Source organism: Silene latifolia, chromosome 6 (genome assembly GCF_048544455.1).
Source record: "Silene latifolia isolate original U9 population chromosome 6, ASM4854445v1, whole genome shotgun sequence".
NCBI lineage: Eukaryota > Viridiplantae > Streptophyta > Magnoliopsida > Caryophyllales > Caryophyllaceae > Silene > Silene latifolia.
Window position 1 is genome coordinate 44,202,284 of NC_133531.1, and position 15,067 is coordinate 44,217,350.

The following is a 15,067-nucleotide window of genomic DNA, read 5'->3' on the forward strand; positions in this document are numbered from 1 at the left end:
GACGCTGATCAGTTGGACCAAGTCTGACGTCCTTGACATCCCCAAGCGCATCAGACGAATTATTTCAAGATAATAAATAATGAAAATTGCGTTAAGAATCACATCTATGTTACAAATAGAAATCGAAAACTAGAACAACGAAATCTTGAGTTTATTACTTGCTGCTGGGAACAGTACGGCATCAATATAAAGTCAAGAATAATGTCTCAAATATACAGCTTTAGTCACTTTTCAGCTATGTACAACATACTGATACACTGAATATTTTTCAAGTTTGCAAGCATAGTTCCTCTCCTGAAAAAATTCTTTGCAGGAATTTTGCAACAATGGATATGAGCTCGTCTGGTTTTTCTTCCTGAGGCAAGTGGCCACAATTCTTAATAATCTCAAGCTCGGATCCGGATATTGCTCGGGAAAGCCTAACAGAATTCCATGCAGGCACAAGGCGGTCACTGTCACCCGTAATTAGCAGCACTGGAAACAGATTAGAAAGCAGAAATATTGGTTATCATCATCCTCTTTTATCCATGAACAAAAATTGCTATAGTAAATGGCAATATTGACAGGGAATTGGCTTTATAACCATCACATAAGAATTTAGGCCATGTTCTTTTGGACTTAATTTCAATTCACTTCACTATGGTTCCGTTTAGTTCGAGTCCTCTTAGTTCATTTGTGTTCTTCACTTCACTAGACTTCAGATCAAGTCTGGTCAGGTCAGGTCTTATATGTTCAGGTCAGGTCACGTCAGGTCAGATCATATAAATTCAGTTCATTTCAGGTCAGAAAGCTCGAGTCCAAAAGAACAGGGCCAGTCTTCAAATAATTTGACAATAACTTTGTTTTAAATATGATTTAGTGGTGACGACATTAAAAGGATTTTATATCATGAATACCGAATTTTGTATGAGACCAACCCATTGTCATATATTCCGCATTTAATTACGGTTAATGGGTTGATCTCACATATATGACTGGTTTGTATAAGTTTTGTGATATATGACACAGCTATGTGCAGTACAGGGATGCCTAAGGACTGACATTTGAAAAATAAAAATTAGAAAACACATTTTCAAATTTCTGCTATTGGTTTACTCTTTATTTCTGTTAGCTATTGATCGTTTTCAATCCAAAAATAATGGAAATTTATTTTTATACGACAATGATTGAAACTTCTAGTCTAACAAAACTTGAAATGTTCAAAAAATTTGATCAGATTAGGTTCAAGCATGAATGAAGCGGTAATATATTTGGTTCAAGTTTTTCAAAATCGGGTCTTTCATTGCTATTGTTACCCTGGGAATTGTTGAGACTTCCGAGGTTTTCAGTTTTCACTTGTCTAAAGATGATATATGGATGAAAATAGCTGTGATCACCTGGACATTTGATCTCTTGGAGTCTTTTCTGCAAAGGAGGCTTCAGTTTTGTTTGAGTATCTGTCAACATTGCTACTGTAAATTCCACAAGAGCCCTGTCCCAATTTTTGGTCCGTAGTGGCTGCATCACAGAAAGAGTATCTTGATCATGCTTAACTTAGCCTTAATGACTTCTTCAATATGCAGCTTATCAATTTAGGGAAAAAAAAGGAAAAATAACAAGGATTACCTTTGTGTAGCCATGAAGAATATGGTCGTTAACTTGAGTAGCATCATACCACGCATTTCTGATGGCCGAGATACCAAACTTATCAATGATCATCCTCACCTGAGAGACATTTCGGGAAACAGTCTCAAATGAGTTAAATATACGTCTGTATAACTCCGGAACATATGAACCTAGAGAGAGAATTTCTTGCAATGGCTAATTTGTACAATGCCTTTGTTAAAAATTTGCTCATAACAAATTTTTTTAAGCTGGCAAAAAAAACATTACCGCAATAGTTTAAGGGATCCTGTGGATGGCGGAGTAAAGCCGGGTTGCATTTACACAACAAGAGAGGTTGTTTCTAATCGAGCCATGATGAACATTGCATTGAGAGTTACATCTAATGACGCCTACTTCATAATGAAGCGCAATATTACCGATGTCACAGCATAGTGGATAACAGATTTCAGCAATAATATTACCAATGTCACAGCAATGGCAGAACGCAGTATTGCAGCCAATGCTTTCATGTACAAGGAATTTGCTATATCCACTATTCCTCTCAGCAATTGCATAATCGTTGCTGAAATGTAGACAAATACTTTTGACAAGATCTGTCCAAGCTTCAGAAATGGGTTTGAAGGTTGATATGAACCAGAGTTGCTTTCTCGGACTTGGTTCTCCTTCTCTAGTTGATTCTCTTTCTTAGCCTTTTCAGCAGAAAGTGGTGCCAGAATAGCTGGTGCCACTAGAATCAAAGCAGCTACTCGGTCAGGGGATTCGAAGTAAGCTTCCACCGCGGTAAGACACCCAGCTGAATGCCTAACACCAATATAATAGACTTTGTCAATATAAAGAGAAATGTAAAGGATACTTGACACCTAGACACTTAATCTTACGCACTACAATATCCGACTTCAATATGCACCTGCATCTGACACTAGCATATGAGTAACATAGAGAAATATTAATGATGATGCTAACATAAGCTGATTGTTATGGATTTAATATCCTCACCAGTCACCACTAGAGTCACAACATGTCAGCATCAATAATCTTTTCTACTCTTTCATTTGAGTAGGTGGCAGTTATACATGAATATATATATATATATCATCAGTTAGCACTTAGCAGCATAAAATAACCTATATAGAAAGAAGGGCATGGATAAAAGGACAGTATGGAGGGACAAACTGTATAGTGTGTATACTACTATGTCTGAAGTGCATAACATAAGCCAACTATAAAAGAAATGAAATTGAAGTTTTGGTGTTGTTGAGGTTCAGGTGTGGGTTTATAAATCATAATTTTCCTAAATGTGTTTTTATCATTCCAAATGCTCTGGAGTACACAAATTCTCCCTAAATGGAGAAACACAAAAAGGCATAGGTTTGAATAAATATCACTTGTCAACTACTCATTATATGACAACAAGATAGAAGCAAGGACGCACCCTACAAGGACAGCCTTCTTCGATGAAAAGAAGTCGATGAAGTAAAGAGTTGCAAGCACAGAAAATGCCATGGAATAAGGATTAAGAGGTATTGTATCATTGGTCGCCTGAGGCTGTACTGGATGACTGACTCGTGATGTCAACCCAAATGCTGGTCTATCAAAGGCCAAAACTTTTGAACCAGTAATCTGTGCGAAAGGTTTCATAACTCGATGCCAAGAAAAAGTAGAGGCACCAAAGCCATGTAACAGTATCATCGGAAGACCAATCTTTCTGCTCTCATTAGCAAGCTGAGAAGAGTTATTTTCCTGTACCTCATTTGGAATCTCTTGTTCGGCTTCACATACTTTATAATGAATATCTACACCTTTGAACTCACAGAAACAGCTATCTGTATCCGCCAAGTGTCTTGGGTCCAGTAATTCTTCCTGATCTATCCCAGCTACGCTCCTTCGTTTTTTCTTCATTTGTCCACCAACTAGTTGCTCTGCAAAATTTGTGCAGACTTAAATTTCTTCAAATATATGAAGAGATATTATGCAAGTTTTTTATGTTTATGCTCATTTTTTAAAATTTTGCTAAGTATTGTATGCTGTGAGAAAATATCGTTCAAAGTCAAATATCATTTGATCACCAAAGTCAAAAGGGGACAATATAATTGGGGCAATGAAGCAGTTTTGCATGCGTAGACTCCTTGGTTTGCCTTCTTTAAATATCCAGAATGTAATCTCTCTAGTTTTCTCATTACCTTGACCCCAAAAATTGGGTGTTGTTCTTACAGTCGTAGAACATTGAAGTTGGCTTTTATTTTACAATTAAGCATAGTGGTTCCACGATTGAAAGATCAAATACGCCTATCATACTTTGATCTGCTATTGTATCTACATCATTAAGGAAATGAATCCCATGAATTCTTAATTTTTATAAACTAAATCATATAGAACCAAACCATAGTCGCGACCAAGCATTTTCTCCAAGCCTCACTTCCTACAGTACTTTGGAAAGACTTACAATCAACATTCCATTTACAAACCCTCATGAAAAAATATCCCGACAGAATGGCAAACGGGGTGGAGGGTAGCTTACTTCCAAATCAAAGAACGAACTAGCCACTGATTTCTATATTTCCAATGAAGCGCCAAAGACTCCATAACTCTTTGGTTCTTGATTATGATGGAATAGATGAAAATGGCTCATTATAGTGTCTACGCTTCTTGTTCTAGTGAAATAGCAATCCTTGGATGCAGTTTTCATCTTGGGTCATTCGGAAACAAGCGCTTTGTGTTGCTACTTCAATTTGCGGTAGCCATTGAGGCACTGGGGTAATGTAGTTGTAACTAACTAGTCACTGGTAGAACTAAGGGGAGCTAACAGAAGCCCCGCTGGCAAATGAAAAACTTATAATTAAAACTATTAACTACAAATCTTGGTTCCGCAACTAGAACTAGTATAATGGATCCCTCCCGCTGTCTATTAAAAACAATGAAAAAGTGAAGAAGAATATTACCAGAATAATCAGAAGCACCAAGTGAAGGAGAAGCAGCAGCAGCAGCAGCAGCAGCAGCAGCACGAATAGGATTGAAATTGTTGTTAGCAACATTCCAGGAATTCCCAAACTTAAATTGCGACCTAAAACTCAAATCAGAGAAGCTAGAATGGGTAGCTAATTTATGATTAGCACTCCAAATTAAATGATGGAATTCAGTTGACACCATCATTGCCTTCATTTTCTGACTTGTGTGTTTCCAAAATTACCCAACTCACATTTTGAGTGTATGAACCCAGAAATGTAACCAAAACTGTCAGATAATGTTTTCAGTTACTTGATTCCTGCACAGCACACAAGCAAGGCCTCTACTTGCTCATCTTTTCTGCATATGTAACACCGGTGTGAAATGTGTTAATGTGTTTGACTCAGTAGCTGCTGTGAATATTAGAATATACAATCTACAATCTATGATGTGTGGCCTATGGCTATGGGAGTGTGTCTTCCGTTAAACCACCAAATTGGCAATTTGAACCCTTGTTGTGCTAGTCGTAATAAAATTCATTAATTAATATACCCTTTTTAATAGTTCTTACAAAATCTACATTTTCATTTAGGAAAAATTACAAATAACCACCACGTATTTACGTAGTTTTACAAATAACCACCACGTATTTCTATTTTTACAAATAACCCCCATATTTTCATGTATACTCCCCAATTACCACCGTATATAATACCCGAGCATCGTTTTTCATATTTTTCGACTGCTTAATTAACGAGCTATCTGAAATACCCATATTACCCTTATCTACTTAAACATAACATTTCTCTCTCTCTTGATTTCCTCCTGAAGACCCAAAATGTCCCAAATCAATTACTGTGTAATTCATATGGAAACCCCTAAATCCCCAAATCAATTGATCCAATATGCTTTACAATTCATTTGAAATGACCTTCTTTATGATTTTCCATAATTCTTGGATCCATTCACATGAATTTAGGTTCAGCTCATACTCACAAGACACATTCCATAAAATTGATCTACGCAGACACCAATTTGAGAAGTATTTATCGTCAATTCGACGCCATACATGGTGGTCTGAATTGACGGGTTCGAATAGAGCAGAAGCGCGAGTTGGGCATGGTGGTTAAATGGTGGTACTGAATTGTTATTCGTGAGTGCGGAACAAATGATGAGGACGAGTTGGGACTCAGTTTCTGGGTTGAGATTCATGGGCAATATGGAGAAGGGGGTGAGTCGTGATGGCCTTATTCTGGGATGCACTAGGTTGTTCAATGGAATGGTGGATCGGAACTGAGTCGAACTGGTCTTATTCTGGGCTGCTGGACTTGTGGTTCGTTTGTGGTGAACTAGTTCAACTTGTCAGACTTTTAAATCAGGTTCCGGTTCCGACTTCAAATACGATGATTCAAATGGTGGTGTGCGGTAATGCCGATGTTGGTCTCAATTGAGCGCGTAATCGGGTTGTTCTTTGCCGCACTTGAATTCGGAGGGTAGAGATGAGTGTTGGTGATATCTTTGGAGGATTTTGGGGATTTAAGGTTTCCGGATAAATCAATTGATTTGGGGATTTAGGGTTTCGGGAAGAAATAGATTTGGGTATTCGGGGGAAATAGAAAAGATTGAAATGTTTTGTTAATTTGGGATTGTATAAGTCGATAAGGGTAGTATGGGTATTTGGATAAATTGTTAATTAATGAGTCGGAAAATATGAAAAACGAGTTTCGGGGTAAATATACGGTGGTGATTCGGGAGTATACATGAAAGCTTGAAGGTTATTTGTAAAAATAGAAATACGTGGTAGTTATTTGTAAAAATACGTAAATACGTGGTGGTTATTTGTAATTTTTCCTTTCATTTATTATTTTTCTTTAGGTACAATAGAGGGACGGACCCCAAAAATAAAAGACAAATTAGTTATAACGCGGGGAGTAGCGACTCGGGGGGCGTCTTCTCGTAAGCTGGCATGGAGATCAGCCGGTGGAATATCAAAAATAACAAGAGTTGATGAAATAACATCTCGATTCGCAAGCCAGACATTGTCTCGATTAGCTTCTTTGTAGACATGCTCAATCCTAATAGACTATCTCTCATCATTAAGTAGATCTTGTAGCGATGAACCAATGGACGAAGGTCATTGCTGAGAAGTTAATCCTCCTTAATTAAACTGACACAAGTCGTATTATCAGTTGAACAAAAAGTTTGTCTATACAAATTGTTATTAGTTTGTAATCCTCTCTAATTAGGGTGATTGGTTTGCATTACTTATATAAGGAGATACTTGAGAATATTCCAGATACAAGATATTATACCAATACAATGAATAAATTAGCCGCCTAATTACAAGGCTGAGCCTATGGTGAAAATACACACATATTTACACTAATACGCTCACACAATTGGAGCGGGAGGAGGTCGGACATTTAAGCTGGACCGAAATCGATTAAAGAGAAAACGAGGAAGTCCCTTTGTAAAAATGTCGTCATATTATATTGATATTCAGCAGGAACATGAAGAAGGCGAACATAACCAACTTAAACTTTCTCATGCACAAAATGAATGTCTAATTTAATATGTTTGGTGTGTTGATGTTGAACGAGGTTGGCAGCTAAATAAACAACGGAAATATTGTCATAATAAACAAGCGTGGTACGAGTAATAGGTACCTGAAGTTCAAAGAGTATGTTTAGTAGCCAGCTTGTTTCAGAAACAACATTCGTAACTCCACGATATTTGGAGGCAGCACTGGACCGGGAAATTTTTGCTTGGCATTTGGAGGACGAAGACATGAGATTATTACCTAGAAAAACACAATATCCAGAAGTCGAGCGTCGAGGATTAGGACAGCCGGCCAAGTTGGCATCAGAATATGCAGTTATAGACAATGATGACGATTAGGAAATAGTGCAAGAGTACCTTTGATGTATCGAATGAGGCGCTTAAAGAAGTGAAGATAGTGGCTCACGCGGGCATGCATAAAAAAGCAAACTTTCTGAACTGCATAGGCGATACCGGCCTTGTGATTGCCAAGTATTGAAGTTCCCAACCAAACTACGATAAAAAGAGGGATCGAAAATGAGAGGACCCGCAGTGGCACCAATTTTCTTTTATTATTTTTAATCACATCCGCCCATTATTTTATTGGAAAATAAAATAATCATTTTTACCCATATTTCCATCATATGATATTAACCCGACCCGTCCTCATCTTGTGACGGATACTCTTCGTCACGAGGAGACTATTGTATTTGTATAAACTGATAGTAGAATGCAAGTTGTGTCGGTTGGAATGGTAATGGAAAGGGGGCTGATTTATATCGACGACGTTTTAGTAAATATCGACGACGTTTTTCATAAAAAAGACGATGAATGCCCTTTTGACTTTATCTCTCTAAAAAAAATTCTCTCAAATTCAACTAAATAAAAAACAAAAAACAACAACAACAACAACAACAATTCACAATATGTCGGATCTCGATTCAACGGTATGTAAATAACTTAATCATTTGCTTAATTTTTCAATTTTTTTTTGCGCATCGTTCATTCTATTCGATAGTTGAATTAATTGACGTATTAACTTAATAGTAGCGAATGTTAGAATTTGTTGCGTAATCTGAAAAATGTCCCCCGAAAGATGAACCATGGCCAAAGTTGGAAACCAACGTTCAGACCACGGTCCAAACGTTGGAAACCAACGTTTGCCACGGACCAAACATTGATTTCCAACGTTTGGCCATGGTCCAACATTGGATTTCAACGTTTGGCCATGGTCCAACGTTGGATTTCAATGTTTGGCCGTGGTCAAACGTTGGAATTCAATGTTTGGCCGTGGTCAAACGTTGGATTTCGTTGTTTGGCCGTGGTCAAATGTTGATTTTCATTGTTTGGCCGCGGATTAAAGTTGGTTTTCGTTGTTCGTCCGCGGTTGATCGATGGAAAGTAATGTTTTGCCGCGGTCGTTTATTGAGTCTCGTTGGAATTCAATGTTTTAGGCATGAATTACTCGTTTTTACATGTTTTTCTTTCGTTTTACGCAACTTATGTTGTTTATTAATCCTTTTTATTATCTTACTATAGTCCTTATTGCTTGTAACAGGAATCGTGGGAGGATTTTGGCGAGAATCCAATTGATTACAACCCGTTGTTCGAGACTACTATAGATTTCGAAACGCGTGACGATGCTTTCAATTGGGCTCAGAAAATCGCATTCGAGAATGGGTTTGCTTTGGTTAAAGCAAATAACGGAGCTAAAAATAGGAAAAAGAACGGGTTGTTGGCAAGTTATTTTCGATGTAAAAGACATGGTAAACCAAAAGAAACGGACGATCTTGAAAAGCCAAGGAGGTCGCAGAAGTGTTCATGCAAGTTTCGTATTCGTGCCGTTCAAAATTTCGTGTCTAAAAATGATAAAGAGACGGTGGTGTGGAACATTGTAACCTCCGAGGGTGGTGGACTACACAACCACAACGTAGCCGTTTATAAGGATGGGGATCGGCACTTTGCGGGATTGGACGCGGAAGAGAAGGCATATGTTAGGCAACAAACATTGGCCGGGGTTCAACCGAGGGATATTAAAAATGGTCTTCATTTGAGATCCCCCGATAAACCTCAACCGTCAAGCACCCAACTGTATAATGAAACAAGGAAAATTAAGAAAGAAGAAATGGGTGAAAGAAACACCGCTCAGCAAATGTTGGCTCTAGCGGTGGCAGCGAAATACGTGCACTTCTACGAGATTTCTTCCGAGGAGTCAAAAGAGTTGACTCACATTTTCATGGTTCATCCTGAAGCGATTAAGTTGTTCCGGGCTTATCCTTATGTGGTCCTCATGGATTCGACTTATAAAACCAACATTTACCAGAATCCACTCATTGAGATGGTTGGTGTGACACCCACGGGATCGTCCTTCTTAATTGCATGTGCGATGATTCCTAAGGAGTCTGACGTGAATTACCAGTGGCTGTTGAGAAAGTTAGCTGCGATTTTAGATGCCACCGGAGTTGCGTCCCCTGCTGTATTTGTCACCGACCGGGAATTGGGTTTGATCAGCGCTCTTGAGCAAGTATTTCCCAGCCGAGCATTTGTTGTGTAGATGGCATGTGAACAAAGCCGTCAATGCAAAAGCCTTGACAACATACCAAACTGAAAGTATGAGGAAATTTGTCATCTCAAATGATGAAGATGGTTGGTTTAAGGTGATCAATTCATATACCGAGGAATCGTTTCAGCGTGCGTGGCAGTGTTTCCAACGTAAGTGGCCAAAAATGGTGGATTATGTACGGACAACTTGGGGTCCACACGCAGGGAAGTTCGTTTTATGCTATACAAACGAGGTCTTACATTTTGGTAACACGGCAACTTCCCGTGTTGAGTCAGCACATTCTCTATTGAAGGCTTGGTTGAAGTCAAAGCATCTCACACTTGACTCCATGTGGTCCCGTATCCACGGCATGCTTGAAAGTCAACACCCGAAGATTAAGAAAGAACTCGAAGATGAAATGAGTAAACCTAGGAGAACGTCTCGTACTTTCTCCTTATTGCAAGGAAACGTGTCTACTAAGGCCATAGAGTTAATGGAGAAAGAACTTACTAGAGGCCTTGGTTTGGGTATCGGATTGAATGATCGTTGCCGACACGTGATGCGAACGACTCATGGATTACCTTGTGCATGCAATTTGGTATCTTTGCACGGAAAAGGTAGGAGGGTCCATCTCGAGGATATTCATGTCTTTTGGAAGACATTGGTGTATGATATTCCTCAACAAATGCCGAAAAATGACGGTGATTTATGGGATGAATTAGCGAATGATATGAGGCACATGACCCTAAGTTAAACTAAGGGCGGCCATAGACTTGTTGCGTGATTTCCAGCACCCGGAGGACCAAGAGATTTTGCCACCCCCTATTAATGAGCACCCGAAAGGTCGTCCAAGAGGTTCAACCACTAGAAACAAGTCGGGTTTTGAGCACGCAGAAAGGAAGTTCGGGACACCAAGTACTCACTGTTCAACAAATGCAGAGGTTCAACAAAGAAATGGTGATTTCGAATCAGGAACTCCCGTTATAATTCAAATGTTACCGTTATAATTCAAAATAACCGTTATAATTCAAAAATAGCCGTTACAATTACTAGCTTATAAATAGGCCGTTCTATTTCAATTTCAATCACAACATCCAATTCTAATCACAACATCCAATTCTATTCACAACATACAATTCTAAAATGGATCTCACAAATGCACAAAAAACCAGAGTTTATCAAATAAGAATCGACCTAATTGTTCAAAATTTACCAATTCTAATTGAGCGTCTTGAATCAGTGGTTCCCAGTGCCACTGTATGGCACATGCTTGAAGAGCCTCCAATTGGTAGCCTTTGTATAATTTTACAAGGAAACCGAGAAGATGTGCTAACTCCAAAGAATTACGAGATGAGGTTGTCTCTGATGAAGCATTAACCGAGAAGATGTGGGAGTTTCGTAGGTTAAAAAGTGACATCTTAACATATTTTGAGCGCATTCTCACCGTGATCGATTACCCAAGACTATCAGACTTATGTCTTTGGTAGAGTCTTAGGGCCAAGGAATTCTATATCTCTACTTGAATGATTTGTTGACTGAATATATGTCTACCCAACCTGAAGAAATTGAGGTTCATGACCATGAAGAAGATAAGGAATCGTCGTCTTCATCATCGGAAGATAATTAAGTTCGATAGTTATTTAATTATGTTATGTTTTAAGTAATAATCGTTTATGGTTTGAGGTTTAGGGTTTAGGGTATGGGGTTTAGGGTTTAGGGTATGGGGTTTAGGGTTTAGGGTTTAGGGAATGGGGTGTTGTTGTTAGTTTTGAATTTATGTTTTAAGTGGTTTATGTTTTAATCATATTTTAAGTGCTTTATGTAATGTCCTTGTATTTCAATTAATGAATGTTTTAATTAAATTATGTTTAAAGTCATTTAATTAAATATCGTTGCATTTACTTAAATACCGTCTCCAAACAATAATAAAAATAAAACATAAAAATTATCCATACAAAGATACTAAAAAAACCATACAAACATCATCCAAACATACATAATCCAACGAAATAGAAAAACATAAGAAAATGAAAAGAAACTAGTCATCATACACGTCTGCATAGTAAGGACGCATCCCCGCAAACAAATCCTCTAGAGTCTCTCTCTCGGTCTCCGCATCATCTTGCTGGAAGACATTCTTCAACTTACGACTAACGGCTAGGGCGACTTAGGCTCCTCATGAAACTCGACAGGCCGAAAATGGACGCGGTGTGAGGGGGGATAAAAGTATGGGTGTGAATGCTCTACATACCAAGACATGTATCCCTTAGTATACTCGAAAGGCATATATGCCTTCTTTGGACAGTGTCGGAGGTGTATGATGGATATCTCGGACATCCATGTCCTATCGGGCTCTTGCCCGAAATCCAGCCTGTAAGTCCCGTTCGCGGGCCGAGACTCCTTCACCGCAATAGGCATCGAGGCGGGACATCCCGACGGTACCCAAATCGACGCATGCATCGATCCGGCTGGTACGGCTCTACTATATCAAGATGTCTGATAAAACCCGAGTAAAGCGATACTCTGCAAGCTCCCTGAGGACGGTTCCCGTAAGGCAACCATCGGACATGCTCTGCCGTAAGATCGTCCAAACTATGACGATACAACTGAAAAGTACGAGACTCGCCCTTACTCCGAGGCAAGTTGGCCCAACCCTCAACAAGAGGACGGTCCTCAAAACGAGAATCCAAAGACCGGTCGGAACACGGGAAACTACTCGTATATCCACGCCTGGAGTAACGGTAGACACCCACTAACACCCAAACTATCTCGGCGCGATGTCATCCCTAGCTGTCGGTACAAGTAAGCCAAACAAGCCGCACCCCAAGCATATGAACCAACCCGCTCAAGACTATCAAACAAGGGCAACAACTGAGCGGACACCCTATCACCACTCTTATCCATGAAAAGAGTATGACCCAGTAACATCAAGAGGTAAGCCCGTAACGAGTCATGCTCGTTCCCTAGGTAAACAACCTGCCTCAACTCCGATGTTAGTATACCGCCATTCTTGTAGAGCGGTGGTGCAACATCGGACTCAGGAACTCCATAAAACCTCGCAATCTTGCCCCGCAAACCATTGTCATCATCCTCGCCCAACCGCCACAATAACCCGATCACCACTAACAGGTATCCCAAGAATATGCTGGACATCATGGAGCATGATACTAATCTCTCCAAAAGGCATATGGAAAGTGTTAGTATCCGGGTGCCACCTCTCGATAAAAGCACTAAGGAGGTTATCATCTAGACCGGTGGTAAAACACTCCTTCAAAACCCCAAGCCCGCTCGCCTGTACCCTAGCTGCAACACCCTCAGTGAGAACCATGTTCCTAATCTCCCTCACAGCTTTCGGCCTCTCGTAGAGCTTGATCCACGACCTCATATTCTCCGGGTTAGGGTCCGACCAACTGTTGAACGCAACGTGACCACCAAAACTCCGTAGGGTGCTAATGTTCCTAGGACCACCAGGAACGGGCTCTCTCAGGACCCAAGAACTATCCCTACTCGGCCTCCTCGACCTATCGGTGCTAGAGGACTCTCTAACACTCGAATAACGTCCTCTACTATCCCGGCCCAACTTCAGACTCAACACTCTCGGCGGTGCCGGGTTCGGTTGGACCACATACTCTCCAGCGTCATCCTCCTCCTCCCCAGAACCGTCATCCGACGGCTCATCATCTCTATCATGCTGGTAACTACCAGCAACCTCCCGAGACCTCGCCTCCTCCGACTCGCTAACGACGTGACCGGGAGTAGGCATCATAACCATACCAGACGTCTCTCGAAGTGGGGGTGGCGCTTGTGGGCTGCTTAACTCGCAAACGACGCTTCGAGCTCAGTAACATAACGCCCGGTGATACGGTCGTGTATGTTAGGCGGAGCCGGAGCATTCATGATTGCCTTTCCTCTCTCATTTCGATCTGCCATCTGCATTAGGAAATTGGAAGTTGTTAGAAAACACGTTAATCGACTAAATATCATATAAAGTTACAAAAATCGGCAAATAATAGCATAAAACATGGTTTTTTAAAAAAAAAAATTAATTTACCGCGGACTAACAAAACAAGCCCCTTCTTTGACCGCGGTTGAACATAAAAATCCCTTAGTTGACGGTGGCTAAACATTTTTTTTTTTTTTTTACCGCGGGCAAACATTTTTTTTTTTTTTTTACCGCGGGCAAACATTTTTTTTTTTTTTACCGCGGCCAAACAATAAAATTGGATATTTGACCACGGCCAAACAATAATTCCCAACGTTTGACCACAGTCAAACGTGAGAATCACACGTTTGACCGCAGCCAAACCTCCAATTCCAACGTTCAACCCACGGCTGAACGTGGATTTCTCACGTTTCACCCACGGCCAACATGCATTCCCCACGTTTGGCCGTGGTTTCGGCCTTAAAACCATTCAAATTCATTTCCAATCCGATTAACAACAACAAATTTCGACTCAAAAATCAATCTCAATCAACTATATTTCGCAAACAACATATAACAATACAAAAATTTACATTAAAACAACTAATTAACATGAATTTTAATAGAAAAAACTAACAATTTCTAAACTAATTCAATTAATTTTAATAAAAATCTAACACATAACCTAATTTACTAACTAATTCAATTCTAAAACAAAATCCAATCAATTTAATCGATTAACAATAACAATAAAGGAAAGAAAACTATTTAATTTCATAGTTTAATTCAATTAGTTTCAATTTCTAAACTAATTTAACAAAAAAAAAACACTTACCTTGTCACCGGCGGCAGGGCAGTGGTGTCGGCGGCAGGGCGGTGGTGGTAGAAGCGGCGTGTGTGGTGGTAGCAGCGGCGGGGGGTGGTAGTGGTGGTGGCCGAATGGATTGAATGTTGGTGGAAGTTGAATGTTGGTGGAAGTTGAGTGTTGAGTGTTGATTGTTGAGTAGAGAGAATAGAGAGAATAGGGAGAATGGGTAGTGAGAGATGAGGGGTAGTGAGCGTTTTTTTTTTAAAAAACTTCGTCGACGTTTACTAAAACGTCGTCGATATTAACGAATCCGGAAATGAGCGGAGAGAAGGGTAAAAGGAATGAATAATAAATGCATAGAAAATGAAAGCCCACAAATCCCCACATTTGTGTTGCTCCATTAACACGGAGTAGCTCACCACTTGTTTGCTTTGCTCATCCCAAAATCACACCACTTTGATACCACTGTAACACTCGACATTTTTCATTCTTTATTTACCATATTCTCATATTCATCCAATATGAGAATTCTATGCACTTTGTTTCCCTTTTCATTTTACCCTTTTTTCCCCCTTATTTTACTACTTTAGGGGGCGTTTGGTTGAAGGTCTATAAGAAAGGGAAAGGGAAACAAAGTTATTGATTTCCTTTGTTGGTGTTTGTTTGACACAAACAAAGAGAATGAAACTCCCTACCTTACCCCTCAATC

The 15,067-nt window shown here is 39.7% G+C and overlaps 2 protein-coding genes across 2 annotated transcripts; one reads left to right on the forward strand and one right to left on the reverse strand.

Moving 5' to 3' along the window:
• Positions 1–130: 130 nt before the first annotated feature.
• Positions 131–5,023, reverse strand: LOC141586775 (uncharacterized). Its single transcript, XM_074408107.1, has 6 exons — positions 4,545–5,023; positions 3,038–3,524; positions 2,067–2,406; positions 1,606–1,704; positions 1,377–1,497; positions 131–474 (listed from the first exon to the last, which is right to left on the reverse strand). The coding sequence occupies exons 1-6, from the start codon at positions 4,762–4,764 to the stop codon at positions 269–271; spliced, it is 1,473 nt and encodes a 490-aa protein (XP_074264208.1). The 5' UTR covers positions 4,765–5,023; the 3' UTR covers positions 131–268.
• Positions 5,024–8,012: 2,989 nt separating this feature from the next.
• Positions 8,013–9,640, forward strand: LOC141588028 (protein FAR1-RELATED SEQUENCE 4-like). The gene is made up of 2 exons (XM_074409486.1): positions 8,013–8,033; positions 8,645–9,640. Exons 1-2 carry the CDS (start codon positions 8,013–8,015, stop codon positions 9,638–9,640), a joined length of 1,017 nt encoding a protein of 338 aa, XP_074265587.1.
• Positions 9,641–15,067: the final 5,427 nt, after the last annotated feature.